The sequence below is a fragment of the Stegodyphus dumicola genome, chromosome 1 (assembly GCF_044657685.1).
Source record: "Stegodyphus dumicola isolate Sdum_Otavi_A_Nest chromosome 1, ASM4465768v1".
In the NCBI taxonomy this organism is placed as follows: Eukaryota; Metazoa; Arthropoda; class Arachnida; order Araneae; family Eresidae; genus Stegodyphus; species Stegodyphus dumicola.
In genome coordinates, this window is record NC_140768.1 from 258,245,678 (window position 1) to 258,266,566 (window position 20,889).

Here is a 20,889-nt window from a genome sequence, read left to right on the forward strand (position 1 = left end):
TTTCATAACACCCGCCCATTATTAAAAATACGGATAATTAAAGGTTTACTTACCTAACGGGGGATCGAATTTGTTAGGATTGCTTTCGTCCACTTCAGGTAAAGTTCTCAATATGTCATAAAACCGATTTTCTATCTTCGATATTCCAGGACTAATGTATATTACTCCGCATTCTGACATCGGTTGCAGAGCATGTGAAAAATAGAGATTTATTTAGTTAAGCAATTGTTAATAGAACTAATTATAAAAGAATTAAATAAGGGTTATTCGTTAAAGACAACAATAGTATATTTTCCGTATATTCATCAACTAATGAGTAAAAGATACACACTTTGCTGCGAGTGACACTATTTCACTAATTTGTTTTGTTTTATTTGTTTTTAAAGCTTTTTAATATTTAGGAATTCACATTTGGTTTAATGCAAATACCGTTACTAATAGAATCAGTCCACCTGCCAATCACTGTCATTCAAGAACTAACATAACAAGACGCGCTGTTATCTTATTGTAAATATCGTTACGGATTTGGTATTTAAATAGCTTATGTTAGTTGAATTGTAAATTAAATGGTTTTATTTCCCGCGCAGTGCAGTGCGTGACGAATATTAAAAGGCTTTTAATTATTTCCCGCGCATTGCAGTGCGTGACGATTATAAAAAGGCTTTTAATATTCGTCACGCACTGCACTGCGCGGGAAATAAAACCATTTAATTTACAATTCAACTAACATAAGCTATTTAAATACCAAATCCGTAACACTGCCCCCTTCCTAAGGACTGCACGTCCTGGGCAGTACAATCCCTGGACAGGAAGCCAAACTTAAAACTGTGGCATAAATGCAATAATAAGCCTTACATTACAATAATAAACAACATGAACAATAAATGCAATAAATAAAACAAATAAAATGCTATCAAATACAAATCAAATACTAAATACACATTTAGAAACAAAAAGGACCATGGTCTTACACACAGATCCTAACATCAATTATTTATTGCTTCTTATATGTATTTAGTGCTTCACGTGCTCTGCAAATGCATTCCTGAAGTGCATTATTTTATTTTCATCGGTGTTTATTTATATGTATTTAGGCTTGACGTGAATTGCAACTTGATTCCTGAACTGCACGGTGTCAGCTCATATACTAATACACTGGTACAATAGAGAATAATTGCGAAATCAGAATATTTATAAACACAGAAAATTCAGAGAAAGTATAAAAATTACTTTGAATAAAAACGCATTTTTTTATAATAACCAACATTTATTTACAACAATTACTACATAACTACTCATTAATTAGCACTAAAGACATTTACATAGGAGGACAAAATGCGACCGAGCGCGACAGCTACTTTTAGCGCATCCCGAAAATCTCCGTTACAGTTACAGCTAGAGATTCGGGCAAGCGGTTGGTGAGTATCAAAAATAAGTTCCTTTAGTATTGCTACTGTACAAAAAACTTGTGGAAGAATCGTTGAGAAATTGCGTTATTATGGCTATGAACATTCACTGTAAAGTAACTCCTAATTGACTAGCCATTTAAATTTAAACGGGACTAAATTTCGAGAAACTATGAGCCGATTCTATGAATTCTCGAAGGATTAAGAGACTTCTCGAACGTATATTTTCAAGAAATGACCAAGCATCGTCTGCTAAAGGAGATATTAATTTCAAATTGGCGAAATTCCTAGTTCAGAATGTAATTTCTAAGACTTTTTTTTAATTATTTTGCTTTTGATTTATTTAAATTAAATGATTAAATTTAGTTTTATTTTTCTGTAGCATCTGAGAATTTCTCGGAAATTGCACAGGCTGGGAACCGCTGTAGCAAGGTTTAGAGACTATATACCGACCTGACGTTCCTTCCTCTGTTGTGTGCAAAATTCACTGCTTGTAGGTTAGGGAAAATGTCGTAACAGGTAAATCTAATGTAAAATGTTGATAATGACAGTATAAAAGTAGAGCCATATGTGGACACCACGTAACTTCCTTTTACGGCCAATTAAATGATACACACTTTTTGTTGCACCTCATTTAAACTTACTCGTATTTCCTCGAACTTCATTAGAGATATACAGGGCGGTTATAATTAAAGTTCCATTTTTAAATGGTCATAAAAGGAAAAACTACTGTACCAAATGCTATCAAACTTGGTAATCGTGTAAAGCAGCTCATGGGAATTTATTTTCCGCGAAAACAAAATTTAAAAATCTCACCACCAGGGGAGAAATGGAGCTGTATTCAATATTGTTAAACGAAATAAGACATGAAGACATCGGTTTAAAAGGCGTTTAAGCGTTTCTGAAACATGTTACAAAGCTTGTTCAATGTAGCGTCCACCATTTTCCGAAAGCAAGTTAAATAATATTTCTGCATTCTCAACAGCAGCTCTTAGTATATCAGGAGGAATGTTACGGACATGTCGTTATATGGCATCTTTCAATTCCGCCAAATTGCTTAGGATTATCACCATAAATAGTGCTTTTGAGATAACCCCCCCCCATAGACAAATGACTAAGAGGTTGAGGTTAATCCGTTAATTCATGAAATGTTGCCTAAATAACTGTGTGACACATGTACCAGTGTGAGGTGGGGTCTTGTCCTGCATAAAAATCGTGGTGTCTAAAATGCCACGTTGCTGCAGTTGTATCACGAAAAGGTGTTAAGCGAGCTGCAGTCACAGTGTACGTAACAGATCCAGCTGTCTATTGCTCATCAAAAAGAAAAATGATCAAATTATGAAACTAGCTGTCATACCACACCAAACGGTAACTTTCGGAGAATGCAATGGATCTGGGTAGATAACATGAGCGATTTGTGAGAAAACGATTTCCGAAATGCGCAAACTTTTGCGAGTAATTTGCGATCTCACATTTTCTAATCTCTAATTTATGGTTTTTCACGGACGGATTTCCCCGTTACACGGATGGCGCACTCGATTTTTATCGCCGTTAACACCTTTAAATGGTAGTTTTGTTTAGGTCAATGCTTCTTATGGGTATACAACATATTAAGCCTGCGTAGCAAAAGCTTAAATTACATTCTGACCCTTATTTCGTTTAACAGTATTGCATACAGCGCCATTTTCCCCTGATGGTGAGTTTTTGAACTTTTTTTCGTGGAAAATAAGTTTCCGCGACCTCCTTTACACGATTACCAGGCTTGATAACATTTGGTCCAGTAGTTTTCTTTTTACGACCATTTCAAAGTAGAACTTTACGAATAATTATAACCACCCTGTACTTCTCATTCAATCAATTCAATTCTCATTTCGCAGCAACACAAAAATACCTAAAATCTCAAAATATTTTTATTAAAATTATAAAATACAGAAAAACCTGAAACACCAAATATAGTTAATACTAAAACGAAATTATTCGTTAACAACAATTTTACCTATATTTCTGGCTTTTTCTTCTTCAGCCTGCTTCATGAGCTGTTGACCTAGCACAAGTGGTAGTCCGCAACATACCTTTGGTACTCCCTTTCCGACCCATCCACATACTGTGGGCCATCCGCGTATCGCTAAGGAAGCAACAGCTTGATTGCATCTTCGTATATCTTTGCATGGATTTTTACCATATGGAGTAGCGCAGTTCTTAGAAGTGTAATTCCATCGCAGAAAATGTTCAGGTGCTTTTTCTGTAGTAAAGATTTAAAACGTGTATGTGTGAAAATATGTCCATAATATGCGACATATTTATAAGCTAAAAAATAAGTAGTTAATAGTATTCCTTGACGGTTTTAAACAAATAAATAAGTAATCCGTAAATGACGTTATTTTGCACGCATCATTTAAAATTTTTATCTGCATATACCTTGTAGGATTCCTCATAGTGTAATGCTGAGTTACAGTTGAACGTGAAGAATCTTAAGAACTGATAAGCGAATAATCGCTGACAGGAAACAACAAGACAGAAGGGTAAACTAGCCCTTTATTATTCCAACTAAAGTTTAACAAACTCCGTCTTGGAGTGTACAATAAAGACGGCACTTGGGCTTTGAACTTAAGAAACTAAGAGTAATACTAAACTAATCTAAACTAAAGAGGTATAGCCGAAGCTATCAAAAATTCTAACAGAGTTGGTCCCTTAACGTTAATAGACTGCAAAGCTATTAAGGGCCTAAAGTACGGCCGAGCGTGATAATAGCTTACGCGGGAGCAGCCTAAAAAGGCGGACTCGTGCAGACAGAATACCTAGTATCTCTCTCTCTTAAGACCGAAGAACTTCGCGGTTAAATACCGCTCTTTCTCATTATACATTTAGACGTGATTCTAAAACTACGTTCTGGCCGGAAGTAGAAAGTTGCAGTTAAGAATCGACAGGAAAGGAACTTTAACTTAAAATTTAACTGTTAATAAAATTAACATAATCCTTACAACCTATCATTTAATTTAATTAATAATTATTAAGTCAAGTTATCAGAAAATTTTTCATCATGAATTCTTAAAACATTTTCATCTTATTTGGCAATAATATTTCATCTCAGCTATTTTCAAAACTGAAGTCATCAATGGTAGGAAATACGCTTTACTATTAATACTTCAGAAAACTACACCACAAGATATGGGGCAATTCGAGCACTTTCCCCCTCCCCCTAAATCGGGTGCAAAATATGTTTTTTATCGGTCATGCATATATACGTACAATTAGCGTATGCATATTACAAAATTGCATATACACAAAATCTAGTACTGTATTTGTTATCTGTTTGTGAACCATCCCAAAATTAAACATATAAACAATTATTTAATTGCCTAATTTTTTGTCTCCAATATTTGTCTTTCCTCAATGAAAAATTTTCTGCGGATAATGTTAATTTAATTTACAGTTAATTAAAAAATTTTCAAGTAATCGGTCACCTTGTTATTACAACCTAATATAGCATTTAGAAAAACTCTAATTACTATTATTTGTTACTGTTAATACTACAGGAAATTTGGTAATTGGAAAATATTCATAAACTGCTTGTCCCGAAAGCTGCATAACACATAATGGTGCTGAAGCATTATACTGAACTAATCATTCTCTTATTGTATGTTGTTGTGAATTATCTCAGTTGTCTGACAGTAACATCAGAACATCATTCATTTTTCCTCAGGTTTAGAAACGGGTTATTAAACAGCTTCGAATTTATAAACTGCATTCTGAGTATTAAATAAATAATTCTATGCAAAAACTTTTAATCAGTTGTTTATTCTAAATATAAAATTGGATTACATGAGCTACGTAATTTTAATTAAGAATATTTTACTTAAAATAAAAAAAAGTTATTATTGAAACTTTTTCTTTTCGATAAAATTTTTAAATAAATAATAGTTATTTCAGAATATGTGTTATTTTACAAGTCCCAATAAAGCTTTCTTCACTCTGAACTTTATTAAAGAAAACTTTATACCAGAAAACTAGCAATTTAAAAAATAAAAATTAAATAAAGTTTGTTTTGATTTACATATGCATAAAGAAGCCCAAACGAACTTTTTTTTTTCTTTTAATGACCTTAAAAGCAAATGTTTAATTATAAAACAAACAACTGTGTTCTGCAACCGGCACATTATTTTACCATGAGCTCATCGTGACGATTGAGGTTGTTTTTCAACAACCAGCCGAATTTTTAATACACAAAACATAATGTTCTTAGCAATGAACAAACAGGTCATCGTTGTTTAACGCTCTTTTCATTCTGAATCGAATTATTTAATTGAGTCCCACCAAAAGCCTGAATTTTTCGAACTTGTCAAAACAGTCAGCTGCAAACAGCTGTGTGCAAATGTAGCGAGCTGAAGAATTCTTAAATAAAAACCAGCGGACAAGCCCACCAGATGAGCAGGAAATAAATTTTTCTTGTTTTTAATGTTGATGTAATTTACTTAAGAGGTATCGGAAACCCCTATACCGACAATGTTAAATTGGCCATTTTCGATGTACTTTTTCTCAAAATTTGCTGTAGATACTAGCTTGAAATTTTTTGTGTAATTAAAGTATACCTATTTGATTATACTGAAATGAGCTTCTGAAACTTTTTGAATTTTAGAGTAATTTACAGAATATTTTGTTAGGCATAGTAAAATTTAGCCCTTTTCTCACACAAAAAACTTTTTAAAAATTTTTATTCTAAGTTTATTACAAAACGCTCATTTCAGTAAATATTAGGAAGCCTAATAAATAAGCCATAAAAATTTTAGATACCTGTAAGCAGTAGTTCCTGAGAAAAGGCACATCGAGTATAAGAAAAACGCGTTTTTATGTAAAAATCCTCATTGATCAAAGCAGTCGATGACATTAAAACTAGATTTTTTTTACAGTTCTAATTTTCATAGAGATTAAAGAATGGTATTTTTAGAAAGATAAAAATGTAGAGAATTTGAAAATGTAAAAATCCGAAATCACAATTTTTTGAAGATTTTGGGGTTCCAACTACCTTAATCAAATGAGCTTATTCTCCAAATCAAACTGCTTGAAAACAAGTAGAATTGTTTTGTGAATTATAATATGAATATTCCTTTATCCTATATTTTTTAACTACTGTCAGTTTAACCGTGGTTTTAAGTTAATTTGAGCGTTTTTTGCGGTATTATTGCGGTTAATCGAGGGACTACAGCATAAATTTTTTAATTTTTTAAATATTTTCAAAATGTTTAGCTGTTGTTAGATATTTATAAATTTCTATAAAATTAAATTTTTAATCAGGGGTAATTTCATTATGTTAATTAAATCTTATTTTCAAGCTTCTGAGTGTCGAGACCGCATTACTTCGTAGAAACGATTTTGACGCTTGAATATTAGCACTGTACTAATTGGCATGCTATTCCAAAATCGGCTAGTATAGGTGTACTTTCAAGCAGTATCCACGTAATATCCGAAACCGAGGTATATCGAGCATTTTTATAGTAGCAGAATGTTCTTTTCTTCCACCTTTCTAATATTATAAAATTAATTAAATAAAAGTGAACAGACTCATAATTAAGACACAATAACACGCCGAATAAATACTAATTCAGAAGTCAAACAACAACAGAAGTTAAACGAAGGATCATATAATCCGATCCCTAAAGATCCTTCACCTTCGGACTTGTCAAAAATAAAAACTGCGATCAAATCCTCGCAAATCATTTCAAGCAACTTAAAACATTTGCTTATCCCATCTGTTGCGAATTGTGCCAGATTATATGCTCTTCCCAAAATTCATAAAAGTGGTATTCCTTTTCGCCCTATTGTATCAAATTTAGGCACTGCCTCGTATCCATTAGCTAAATATTTAGTTTCTAGATTTTCAACTCTATTAGACAATAACATTTACACCATAAAAAATTCAATAGAGTTTGTAAAAAAGGTTAAAAACATTTCTCCTAGTAATTTACTCATGGTTTCTTTTGATGTAAAATCATTATTCACCAATGTCCCAGTGGAGGGTGCATTAAGATGTCTAGAAACCAGACTTCATTCCTCTTTCGAATTTCATTTCTCTTGCATCGAAATTGATGAGCTAATTTCTCTCACTCAACTCTGTTTGAAACAAACACATTTTGTTTTCCAAAATAAATATTACAAGCAAACTGAGGGATTAGCCATGGGAAGCCCCCTCAGTCCCATCCTGGCTGATATCTACATGCATTATTATGAATTAAAATTGTTTGAAACTTTAAACTTCCCGGCATGGTTCCGCTACATAGACGATACTTTTACCCTGTTTGAAGGTAATAAAGATGATTTAAATAAAGTTCTTTCAACAATAAATTCTATTGATTCTGCTATTCAGTTCACTTTTGAACTTGAGACTTGCAATTCTCTTCCGTTTCACGACATTCTGGTCACACGTAACACATCCAACTTCAGTACTACCGTTTACCGTAAACCTTCATCGGTTTGCCTTCCACCACACTTTAAATCATGTCATCCGACTAAACAAAAGTTAGCTTCATTTTATTCCTATGTTTTCCGTGCTCCTCAAGTTTGCTCCTCCAAGCTAGCCCTTGATGAAGAACTAAATTATTTAAAAGCAATAGCTATTGACAGGGGCTTTTCACCCAACATCATTAATCAAGCAGTTAAAAAATTCTCATCTCAACACACTAAAAGGCACACTCTTGTTGTAGGAGATTATAAAAATTCTGTTGTCATTCCCTTCTTTCCATCAATTAGCTATAAAGTTGCACATATTTTGCAGAAATTTAACTTTCGGGTTGTTTATTCTCCCATCAATAAAATTCCGAGTTCCATACTGAAGGACCCCATTCCGGATATGAATTCCTGGGGTATTTATAGGATTCCTTGCCAGTGTGGTTTAATTTACATTGGCCAAACTAAGAGAGCCTTAAAATTTCGCGTCAAAGAACATGAGGCATATGTTAGAAAAAAGGAAACACAGAAGTCTTCTGTTGCTCAGCATTGTTGGTCCGAAAATCACACTTTCAATTTTTCTGCTGCCAAAATTATTCAAAAAACATCTTCCATTGGAGAACTGGATTTTCTAGAGGCATTTCACATTCATAAAAATCTTTCTGTTCTAGTTAACGATCCTAATTCCAAACCCAATTTGCCTTCGGCTTTTAGAGAAATTATGTTTTAGTTCTGGTTTCGCCAACAGATGGCGCCACTTGCTTATTCTTGTCCAGGCTTTCTTATCTTATCTAATTATTATTTCCTATCTTGTTCATTTGTGGTTTTGCAGCTGAGGATGGTGGTTCGGTAAAACCATCGAAACTAGTCCTGTGAAAATTTTGTAAATATAACGCTGATTTTTGTTGTTTGACTTCTGAATTAGACTCATAGTTATTACAATTATACTTTCCCTTCAAGTGAGCAGAAAAGTAATAAATTTTTGTAGTTTCTTTATTTTTGTAAATTCAAATGAATTTTATTTGCAAATTTCTAAATTAATTTACACACTACTGGGGATGTTCGGGATATTTCCAGTATTTGCTATAACACGTTAGACTTTTGATGAAATGTGCATAGTCAAAATAATAAGCATTTCTAGAAGCATTATTGCATTTCATTTGGAAGCAATTTTTTGTTTGTTTGTATTATCTACGAAAATACATAAAACCACAGTTCTTACCTTCTTTTTCTTCAGGCGATGCAATTTCAAATTCCTGACTTCCTGTAATTATAGTGGGAAAAAATAATAATGGGTATTTTACACTATGAATTCAAAAAAACTTATTTATTCCATTTAATGTCATACTACCGACATTACTCATATTTTTCAAAAAAAAAAAAAAAAAAGATAAATATAAACAGGTGGCATTTCGTTTAAACTTTAAATCTTTCGGAATCAAGTTGTGATTCAATGTAATGAGGCATAAAAAACTCAAAAATATCAGACGCGCGAATAAAGTGACCTAAAAATCTGAGGTATTTGCATTAGGTTTTTTTAAACATTCCCCCCCCCCAATGGTGGGCCCTCACCCGACTTCGGCTCGTGAACTACTGAGGCTAAAAGTGGTAGTCGCTTTCATGGAGGTAGGAAGTAAGAAGGAGTCGCCCTAAACAAGTTTCTCCGTACCCTGCTCTGAAGCACCGGCGATCCCTACGTGGTGACCAAAACATTGGGTCATTTACCATTGAGTTCTATGGGATTTGACGCGTTCGGGTGTAAATATTTTGTAATTACGTCGCAAATATACATATAAATGTATATATTTTCTTTTTCTACAACACTTCAGAGTCCTAAGTATGTGAAAACAACATATTTTTAAACAACATTTCATTCTAAACGGAATTAAATGCTATACTTTTCACAGGACAGTTTTCTCAGAATGGTTTAATTTCAATGAAATATTTTCATAAGTTTTCGTTAATTACATTAGAAAAAAAAAATTAAGGTAATTCGATTTTATTCGGTTAAGGTACAAAAATTAAGATCAAAGTTTATTGCATTATTAATATTAAAATTATGCATTATTTCTTTTCTATTTATAGAGCTTCTTCCTAAAATACTTTCTTAAATATGACATGATTTTTTTGGCTTCTGAGGCATCTTTTAAATCGAAAAATGTAAGTCAATTTATAATTAATGCTCTATTCGGTTCATTTTAAATTAGAGAATTATTAGGAATTAGGGAAATACTTTAAATAAGTATTTCGCTAATTCCTAATAATTAAATAGGTATTAAATAGTATTTGACTTTCTCTGAACATTTCTTAAAGGGAATAAAATATTTTTTTTTTAAGTATTATTTAAAACTTGTAACTGAGTTATTATAAAATGTAAGGGGAATAATTCTTTTAATTATACTTATCAGATTTTTTTTTACTCTTCATTTCAACAATACATATTCCAAAACTCTTTATTACGTTCTTAAGTGCGCATCTCATAGCATTTGCTTTACAATACCTTTTAACAGATTGCTTTCCAATACGAACAATTCTTGCTTAAATAGTTTTATAACGTATTTGTCAACAGGATTTCAATTTATGTTTACAACTCAATATTAAGGTTATTATATATTTAGATAACATTTATAATCATTATAAATTAGATACATTTAATCATTAGATTTCTTCACAGTACTTTCACAGTTGTTTATAAGTGAATAAATTCTTCATTTCAAATACATTTATAAATAATTTAATGAATATTTAAGTATTTTGTCAAAGATACATGCTTTTTGAAAGCACATGCATAAATACCCATACATATAATTTTGACGAGGATTGCAACATTTGATGGTAATTTTATTTTTGATTAACCCAAATAAGTAAAACGTGTAAGCCCAAAGTGATTATTTTTCAGATATATAAAATTAAAACGATGGGTTTAAAATGAGCAGCAGTAAAGCCTCTTCTCTAAAAAATTTTAAAAGGTAAATGTTACAATAATATATGGATGTGAAAAAAATTTGTTTTATTTAAAACATTTTGACGTTTGGAAAATAAAATAAAAGTAGCGAATACTCTATCAAGGGTATCGAAAGACGTATACAATTTTAAATGTACCGTAAGGTATTTTTCATTCTTTAAGCATAACATTTTTCTTAAAATCTATATTTTTGTAGTGCAACAGCTTAGAATTTTATAAAACAAATTCATAATCAAAATCGCTGTTGTTAGTTATCGAAAAATGACCAAGATGTGATTTTTGCGTAAATGTCAGTAAACTATAAAAATTGCTATTATCCATCACACTATGAATGTTTCTTTCATGCGAGAGTGTCCCTTTTTCGATTTCTATGGAACTGTCGTGTGTCGAAATACTATCAGAATCTTGTCAAGCGAGCTTCTGAATGTAAACAAAGAAACACCCCGTCTGGTGACCCAAGCTTCAAAGCAGTGCTTCACTTCTAGCGCGGAATGGCCCCTCCTCCCTTTCCTACCTCCATGGTCACTTTACTGCGGAGGCACTTAATAGGTGGGCCACCTCTGCCTCCTATGAATGGATGGACATTTACAACCTCTTCCGGTATTCATACTCGGGGCTTTTAGTACCGCAGTTCGCTCCCTAACCACTATACCGTCTGGGTGGCATTTATTTAAACATTACTGTACTCTTTGCTCTTTTTAATTCATTTACGGTATGGTTAAAAAAACAACAAACAATATTTTGAACACATCTGTAATTATTATTTTTATTTTTCATAAATTTAATACTATAATTTTAACATTTATTATATTTTAATAGTGAAAGTTCCACACTTCAAATAAATTAGTTTCAAAGATTTAAAAACACATAAAAAATAAGAAACTTTTTAGATTTTTTTAAGATTCTACTTTAGGTAATTTTCATTTAAATTCATTAAAATGTCTGAAGAGACATTAGGTATGTTTTTGGAAGCAGGAAAGATGAAAAATGGGAATCGAACCACGGACGTCTGGAATACGCGCCCAGCGTGCAGACCACCACACTACGTAGGCACGCTAAGAAGGCGGGAGAAATACCCTATATATTCCCACTTTTAAAGGGAAACTGGGGTTTTAGGGGAACCAATCGCCAAATCCTGGGTGTGGTGAATCATCATCCACCACCCTTTTAGTTAGTGCGCCACTGCAGAGACATTAGGTTATTTTTGGGGGGAAGCAGGCAAGATGATTAATGAGCAACACCCTTGCCGGGAATCGAACCATGGACCTCTGGAATACGCGCCCAACGTGCAGACCACTACACTACGAAGTCATGCTAAGAAGACAGGTGAAATACCTTATAAGTGCGATAGAGCGCGTCTATACGCAGAGATAAGAGGCCGTATGAATTTTGCTTCACGGTGAACGGAATATTCAGGCTTACAAGAGTTTTTTTTTTTTTTTTTTTTTTTGTATCTGCAGTTACAGCAAAGCACTAGGACTTCAGTTGTGTAAGTTTCATCATTATTCACTGATTATTTAATTAATTTTCTAAGTATTACTGTTCCGGCTTGTGTTCCTGACCGTTGTTACTTTAACACAGTAACGCGGTTACCCGACCCTCCTTCCTTCTGCTGATAAGAAAAAGGAACTTTAGCATTCTCCCCTCCTCTCAGTCTCGGACAAAGGCAGCGCAGGGGTGCGCTTGTAATCGAATACTACTCTAAATCCACCCCTTCCAAAATCGCTTGTATTTTTTTTTTTTTTTTTTTTTTCAAAACAAGAAGGAAAAGATTGTCGACCGCCATCTTTGGCCACATAAGAGTAGTAATCATCTTACGACTGTCAGTGTATTTTATTTTATTTCTTATTTATTTTTTTTTATTAGTACTACACATCATTCGTGCCAAGTGCGTGTTTGCATTCAGCTCAAGCAGTATTTTCCTTTATTAGTGCTACAGTGCAATTCCTCATCCAAGTTCATATCTGTGAAAGTGTGTGCATTGCTTATTTTGAAAGAGATTTTAACGCTTACGAAGTATTTACCTCTTACATATCCCAGTCCGAACTAGTGCTATAGCACTTACTCAATATATGTAAAGAAGATTTTTGAAATTTCACCATACATCTCCTTATTCATTATTAATACCGGAAGTTTGTGCATCGTGTTCTCGCAGTACGGTACATACTTTATCGGCAGTGAGGGCAGTGAAAAGTGCATGTATTGTGCTCAAGTATTCATCTTTTCTTTCTCTTTTTTTTTTTTTTTTTTTTTTATATACACAGCGCTGCTTTACAGTGTACAGAGTGCGTAATTTTATTCAGTGCTTACCGTGAATGTGTGCACATGTTATTGCTCTTTCTTTTCTTTTTTTTTAATCTTTCCTTTCATAGTGCTACAGCGAAAACTCAATATTTATGCAAGATAATTTATTTATGAGATATCTTCATACATCTCCTAATCAAATTTACAGTGCTGTGAAAGTATAGTGTTCTTGCAGTTATCTCATCTTATAGTGCTATAGTGCATACTTTACTGTCAGTTTATGTGATTTGATTGCGCATCTTGTCATTCGAATTTAGTCCCAGAAAGTGTGTGCATCGTGTTCTAACAGTCACTTTGTTATTACTCAGTGCTGTGTAATAGTGTGCGCGATTATCACTCTGTACTTACTTAGAACTGTCTAGTATATAAGGTTAAAGTGTGTGCGTCACATTTTATATATAACAAATATATATATATTTTTTCCTCTTATAGTACTACAACCCTTATAGTGCTCAATATACAAGAAAGTCTATTAGCTTATGAGGTTTCATTATACATTACTTCATCCACTTTTAGTGCCGTGCATTGTGTATGTGTATTTAGTGCCGTGCATTGTGCGAAAGTGCATGCATTGTGTTCTCGCAACTATCTAACCTATTTTTGCTACGGTACATGCTTAGTACTCTAACCCAAGTGCATGCGATCTGATCGTGCATCTCCTCATTCAAGTTTAGCGTCGTGAAGTGTGTGCATTGTGTTCCGCTACCTTTCCTTACAGTGCTATCGTGTAACTCAGTATTCCTGGAATATTGCAGGTGCATGTGTATCCATCATTCATCTCATCATTCGTTTTTTATGCTCTGAAAGCATCTTCATTGTGTTCTCTTACTTACTATGCCTTCGGATACTCCCCCATCACCAGCCGGCACGGAGCATAATATTCAACATTCTCCCCCTTCTGTTAAAGGTGCCGCTATCACATCGACACCTAACTCCAGGTTGGAAGCAATTAACCACATCTGTAACAAACTCCAATTATTCATCTTACAAGCAAAGGAATCTCGCAGACTAAACGCTTCTGAAAGAAAGCAATTTACATCTTTTGTGAACACCGTTCGCATAACGTTAACGGAACAAGAGGTTTATCTCGCCCAGTTATAGGGACAAGTCTTGGCTCTGCAACAACAGCAACTCGCACACAGTTTACAGCCACCTCACGAGAATCCTCAACATTCCGAGTCTTATCAAGCAGTGGAATCCTCAGCCCCAGAAGAACAGTCCACAAAAGAATATCCCTTCACTGAGGTGACACGAAAGAAGCGGAAAACTTCACCCCCTTCAAGATCTTCTCCAGTTCTATCGGAGCACGTTCTATTATTAAGGTCAAAGAACTCCACACGGACACCCGAAGGGATTAAAGCTCAACTTTCGGCAGATTTGAAACCCTCCCAGCTAGGGATCACTTTAGTGCAGATTCGGCCCACAAGGTCTCATCCGGTGTCGAGAAAAAGCTCACCTGATACGCCTGAAACAGGCAATCGAGGACAGGCCAGCACTACTAGAAACACTTGAATTTCGGGAGCCCAAGCCAAGAAAGGAAAGTGTAATTATTTTGAGTGCCTGAGAATCTAGAAAAAGAAGATCTAACAGCAGCACTTGTAGACCAACTACCCAATTTCAATCCCAGTGCTTTTCAAATACGAGCGAGCCGTTCCGGGCAAAGCGGAAGGAAAAACTGGGTGATAGACATAGACCCTAAGTCAGCAGAACACCTAGTTAAGCTAGGTCGCCTTTTAGTGGGTTTTGAGTCTTGTCCTCTCCATCCGTACATTAGGATCATACGCTGCTACAACTGCCAGGAGTTCGGTCACTATAGCAGGAACTGTAAAAACGCTCCAGTTTGCGCGAAGTGTGGTAACTACCACCTGACGCAGGAGTGTAGCTCGGAAAAAGTGAGTTGCACTAATTGCTGCAGTAGTAATTCTGAAAAGGGGACCTCTTTCAGCACAGATCACCCAGCTACTTCAAGTTCCTGCCCAGTGTATGGAGCCCATTTCGAGAGCCTGAGAAGGACTGCTAAGAACTAAACCAAGATGACACTAAATAAACATATAGCAGGTCTTCGGTTTTTACAGTGTAACTTGCCGAAGTGCTATGCAGCAACCATAAATACGCTGCAAGTAATGACACATACTGCTGCCAATGTCGTAATCTTCCAAGAGCCATACGTTTACACCGGAGTGATTCCTAGTGTTCCAACACACAGCAGAACGTTTCTGTCAAAGAATCAGCTAGCTGCGATTATTTACAGTGTCCCTCTCTCACCTCTCCTAATGAAAATCCCAGAGCATACAGTCTCCATCACACTAGACACTAGTAATTGCAGCATTGATATTATTGCTGTGTATCTACCCCCGAGCGAAGATATTACCTCTCTAATAGAAGAACTTAATTCTAATCTTCTAACTGGGGCATCATACTGTATCATAGCAGGAGACTTTAACGCCACTAGTCAACTATGGAGTGCTGACTCGGAGAACCGAAGGGGAAGTGCGATACTAGAATTTTTGGACAGTAAGTATTTCATTTTCATCAACGCTCAGGACTCACCGCCTACCTTTGAAACATCTAGAGCTCGAGGGTGGCCAGATCTGACAATATCAACTCCCAATACAACACCGTACATACAAGATTGGACAGTGAGTGACCTGCCATCACTCAGTGATCACAAAATTATTACTTACAGGCTGGATACTCCTATAGACTACATAATAAAGAAAAGATTCAAAACGGCATTTGGAGGACATTCCGTTTTACGGGAACACATTCGAGCGCATGTAGAGAAATTTATCAAAAATTTCAACAACTGCCAGGACAGAAACTCCTTAGATAATCTCTACGACATACTAGTTACAAAAATAGTGCAAGCTATATGACAAAAATATGACAAAAATATCCCACAAAGCATATCGCTTGAAATCTGTAAAGGCAAAACACTCGATATCCTGGTGGTCACCAGAGCTTAACACAGAGAGGAGCAGAGTTCGGGCACTTCGCAGAAAAGCACAATCCACGATAGATCCATATCTACGGCAACTCAAAATGATAACATACAATAAAGCCAGAGCTTTATATAAAAGAAAAATTAAAGAGGCCAAGTTAATCTCATGGAGAACTTACTGTAGTAATGTCACTAAAGCCTTTGGACCTACTCAAAAGATAACATATAACAAGGTGTTTCGTCCTACGACACTTTCGCCTATGGTGAATAGCACTGCCTCATCCAACATCGAAGTAATCAGTGAGATCATAAATGCAGTTTTTCCTGATGATGATGAATGATGAAGAGGATTTCTTAGAGGAGCAAGAGGAAGCGAGAAAAACCTACAGCATGAAATTTCGCCAAGTTACCAGAAGAGACGAAATCCCTCCTACGCAAATGGAAGAGGACAACATCATACGTACTCTGGCACCCAAAAAAGCTCCAGGTCCGGATGGAATTGTTAATATCATCATTAGAGAGATACACCGAGAATTCCCAAAACTATTCCTTGCGGTCATTTCAGCTTGCTGGAAATATCAGTACTTTCCTAAAAATATGAAGTTAGCAGAAGTGGCGTTATTCCTAAAATCAGGCAAAACTCCGGCAGAACCTTCATCTTACAGGCCAGTCTGTCTACTGCCAGGGCTCGGTAAGGTATTGGAAAGAGTAATTCTTTACAGACTGGACTTCTTCCTGCAAAAGAACAACGCCCTGCATCCCAACCAATATGGATTCCGAATGGGCAACTCAACTGAACATGCCATAAAAGACTTAATGGCCATTATCAAACAGAACAAGGATAACAATTTGCACTCACTGGCAATAGCCATTGACATCAAGGGAGCCTTTGACTCCCTTTGGTGGCCAGACACAATAAATTTGCTGCACAACATGGCCTGCCCAACAGCCATTATTACCCTCCTTCGCTCGTACCTTCAAGATCGAAGTGTACAAGTAACATCAGACAGCGACATTTATGTCAAAAATGTCTTTAGAGGGTGCCCACAGGGGTCATGCCTTGGACCAACACTGTGGAATAAAGTGGCAAACTCGGCATTTCGTCAGTTTGAGAGCGTAGAATACGCTCGAATCATAGCCTATGCGGACGATTTTATGTTAGTTGTGGCAGGAAGGAGTAACCTCGAAATGAGATCTCAATACTGTCTTGATCTGTTCTCCCAATGGGCCAGAGCACATAAACTTCAGATTTCGGCAGAGAAAACTAAAAGCTTTACTCATAGGATGCAGCAGGCAGCTAAGACGCAATCCAAGCATAAATTCCATGGGATACCGGTCAAATGTTTCCCCCAATTGAAATATCTTGGGCTATTACTCGACAGCAGACTTTCTTGGATGCCACATGTCAGGAATCTTAAGACTCGAATTATCAACCTAAGCAACAACATGAGACGCATGACTTCACATAAATGGGGTATCTCATCTAAGCTACTAAAATTTTGCCATAGAACCATTACAGAAAGAGTAATAACTTACGGAGCAGCAATCTGGGGTGGCGAACTTACCTCTCATATGAAAAGATCCCTGCTCTCTATTCAGAGACAGCAGCTACTTCAAGTATGCAGGGCCTACCGTACCACGTCAACACTAGCCCTACAACAACTAGCAGGAATTCCTCCCCTAGATTTGATAGTAGAAAGGGAGGCAGCTATCGTAAGGATTACTAGGCTGGGTCAAACTTCAACACTCTGGGGTCATAGTTATCACCACTCGGACTACGAGGATCAAAACAACTTCAAAAACTTTCATCCAGCAGCTTTTAATCTCTCCGACAGTATCAGTATAAACGATCAACCAATTCAGAGGTACAGTAATAACCTTTTCACAGATGGCTCCAAAACTGAGAACGGCACGGGCAGCGCCTTCTGTAGACTAGAAAATGGAATTGTAACATTCGAGTGGAAAAGGAAATTAGGCTTGAACAACTCGGTATACCAAGCAGAGCTTCTAGCTATCAGTGATGCAATTAGATACATGTCACACATGTCAACAGGAGAAATTCTCCATACTCAGTGATTCGGCATCAAGTCTGGCGGCTATCGCAAGTCAAAACAGCCGGAGTCCTTTGGTATACAGAATTCAAAAACAGCTTCTGACAATGCCTATTTCGCAAAGACCCACTTTAAAATGAGTTCCCGCTCACACAGGGATTCAAGGAAATGAAGTCGCCGACCTACTGGCCAAGCAGGCAGCCAGCTGCACGGATATATTAAAAAGACCAACTAAACTTCCTTGGTCTCGTATTAAGCGAACAACTTTGACAAGTCTGCTACAAAATTGGCAAAGTAGATGGACAGAGGCAGGACTGCCAAAAGTTAACATGGAAATAAAGACCCACTGTGCTAGCCTAACACAGTTCTTGACAGGTCATGGACCATTCCCAGTATACGTGAACAGATTCAGACTTAAGGATACTCCTTTCTGCGAATGCGGAGAGGAAGGCGATACGGACCATTATTACTTCCATTGTGTACATACAAGAACCTGGCACTTGAAGAAACCAGCGGACTGTGCCTGGATAATGTGGACGAATAATACACTCAAAAACAGAATAGCCCTTGATAAAATAGAGAAAATCTCAAGACACTGCCTAAGCAGAAACAACCGTGGATAATATTATAATGTTTCAAATGTTCAGAACTTAAAGCAGATAACCAGAATAACGCTTAGTGCCTTGCAGTTATTAATATGTAAAAACTGTTATTAGTATATAATATTCAACCTTGTTACTCTGGAGTCTTCCCCGCCGTGATGGTATATAATTCCGTTTGGTTCATGTTCGTGGTCGGAAGCCATCATAGCGGTGCACTCACTCACTCACCTTCTAAGTGCTTTACCTGTTAAAATATTTCTTCTGCACTGCAAATATAATAGTTATTTAATTTTAAGAAATATATTTGCATATTACCTGGCAATATTTATTTAATGACCATATATATGTATTTAATTTTAAATAAATAAGCCAGGTCATACGGCATATTTATTTAAAAGGTCTTCGGAGATTAGAGTGTGCTAGGTGTGCAGCGTAAACAATCGGGATTAAATAAATGTTAACCTATGTAAGATTATCTACATTCAAAATCATATCCACATTCAACTACTTTATTTGATAAGCAAAAGCATCATATTTTATACTGAAGTCCCAAGTTTAGTAAATTTTCATTAGTTCTCGAAATATTTTCATTAGTACTTTCATCACTAAAAAAGTCTTATTTTCAAGCTAATGAAAGACAAAAACAACAAATAAATAAGTAAACAATTTTTTTAAACCATAAAAAAAGAAGAAGGATGAAATAAAATTAATTTTTAGTATCAATAAGTACAGTGAAAAATTAAATTTGAAGATTTATTAATATTCTTCTTTCACTTTGTATTCCTGTTTCATAATTACTTTGAAGTATTAATAAAAGTACTAGACTAACAATAAACAGAAAAAAGAAAACTTAAAAAAATTATGTAAATTTCTGTTTTTAGAATAGGAAAAACAGTTTAAAATTGAATATGCTTTGAGTTATTTCGGAAACAAAAGATATTTTTTGCTAAACAGTATATGCGCATTTCTTGGCCATTAAAGTAACATCTCTCATTTTTGTAAATGAAATTTCGACTTTTTAATTACATGCAATTCCAGGTCGTAAAATAGTATTTAACTATTGTTATTATTTAATTATCGATGTAATTTGTTTGATTTTTTAGCAAAAATCAGGACCAACAATAAAGAGTTTTAGGAAGCAGTAATAACTAATTATATGGTAAAGGGGTTCTTCAAAATATTTCTAATTGTAAGAATGTGTAAAAAGGAAAAATTCAGAAACTATCGGTTTGAGAATCTTCGTTAAAAGTTTGTTTACTGTGTTATATACAAAAGAAGATTGGCAGAAACATTCGAATAAGCTGAGTAAGGATAGTATAATTTAACGAGCACAGCTGTTCGCATTGTCTTCTGTAAAAAACAACTGTTGTTTGCTTTTCATTTTAGTTACTATTATTATTGCTTTAACCTCAATTTGCTTACTTTTAGGATTATTAACAGTACTTCTGAAATGAGACTAAAGTAAATAAACATCTAAATACTACCTATTTCTTTGAAATAAATTACGAGTCAGCTTATTAAGCCACATTCTAATATTAAAAAAAAAAAAAAAAAGATGTTACGTGCTCCAACAGTCTTCAGAAATTTCCTTAAAAATATTAGCATCTGAGAACTTTGGATTCATATTTATGTAACAAAAGCGCAGGTAAGAATAAAATTTGGATTTATTACGATATGGCAAAACGTGCTAGAGCTATCTATCCAATAGGTATGAATAAATAAATGAGAGTTGAGAATATTATGAACATACCCTGAGCATTGATTCCGGAGGAAAAAATAAATATTCCCAGTAAAATAAGTGTGAGAAAAACTTCCATATCTGCTACTAGATTTCGATCAGTAATTTACTCTGGACACATAACTGGAATTCAAAGCTTGCTTTGGCTAGAGAGTGAAGAGTTCTATCTCACTCCTACGCTCCCTGCAACAACGAGTGAAGTAAAAAGAGTCAAGAAGGAAAAGTCTACGATTAAACTTAGACTATGACCTTCCCTCGAAACGGATATTCATATACTTTCATTTTTAGGTAACAAAAGAAGCGAAATGAACCTGCGCAATGCCTAAAGACCGGTTAGGAGACGCTTTAGGATATTTTAACTCCTTAACAGTTCAGTCATGGCTGCCTACTGAGCTATTAGAACCTGACTGTAAAAAACATTTCTCAAGCTTTACACTTAAT

At 35.1% G+C, this 20,889-nt stretch overlaps 1 protein-coding gene across 1 annotated transcript in view; it reads right to left on the bottom strand.

Moving 5' to 3' along the window:
* Nucleotides 1-20,666, bottom strand: part of LOC118191128 (clotting factor G beta subunit-like) — a 57,804-nt gene extending 37,138 nt beyond the window's left edge. The window contains exons 1-4 of the mRNA XM_085827368.1: nt 20,461-20,666; nt 9,070-9,111; nt 3,403-3,648; nt 54-173 (exon numbers count right to left, since the gene is read on the bottom strand). Of these exons, the coding sequence (XP_085683494.1) occupies nt 54-173; nt 3,403-3,648; nt 9,070-9,111; nt 20,461-20,527 (475 nt within the window). The 5' untranslated portion in view covers nt 20,528-20,666. The remainder of the gene's footprint in view (nt 1-53; nt 174-3,402; nt 3,649-9,069; nt 9,112-20,460) is intronic.
* Nucleotides 20,667-20,889: the final 223 nt, after the last annotated feature.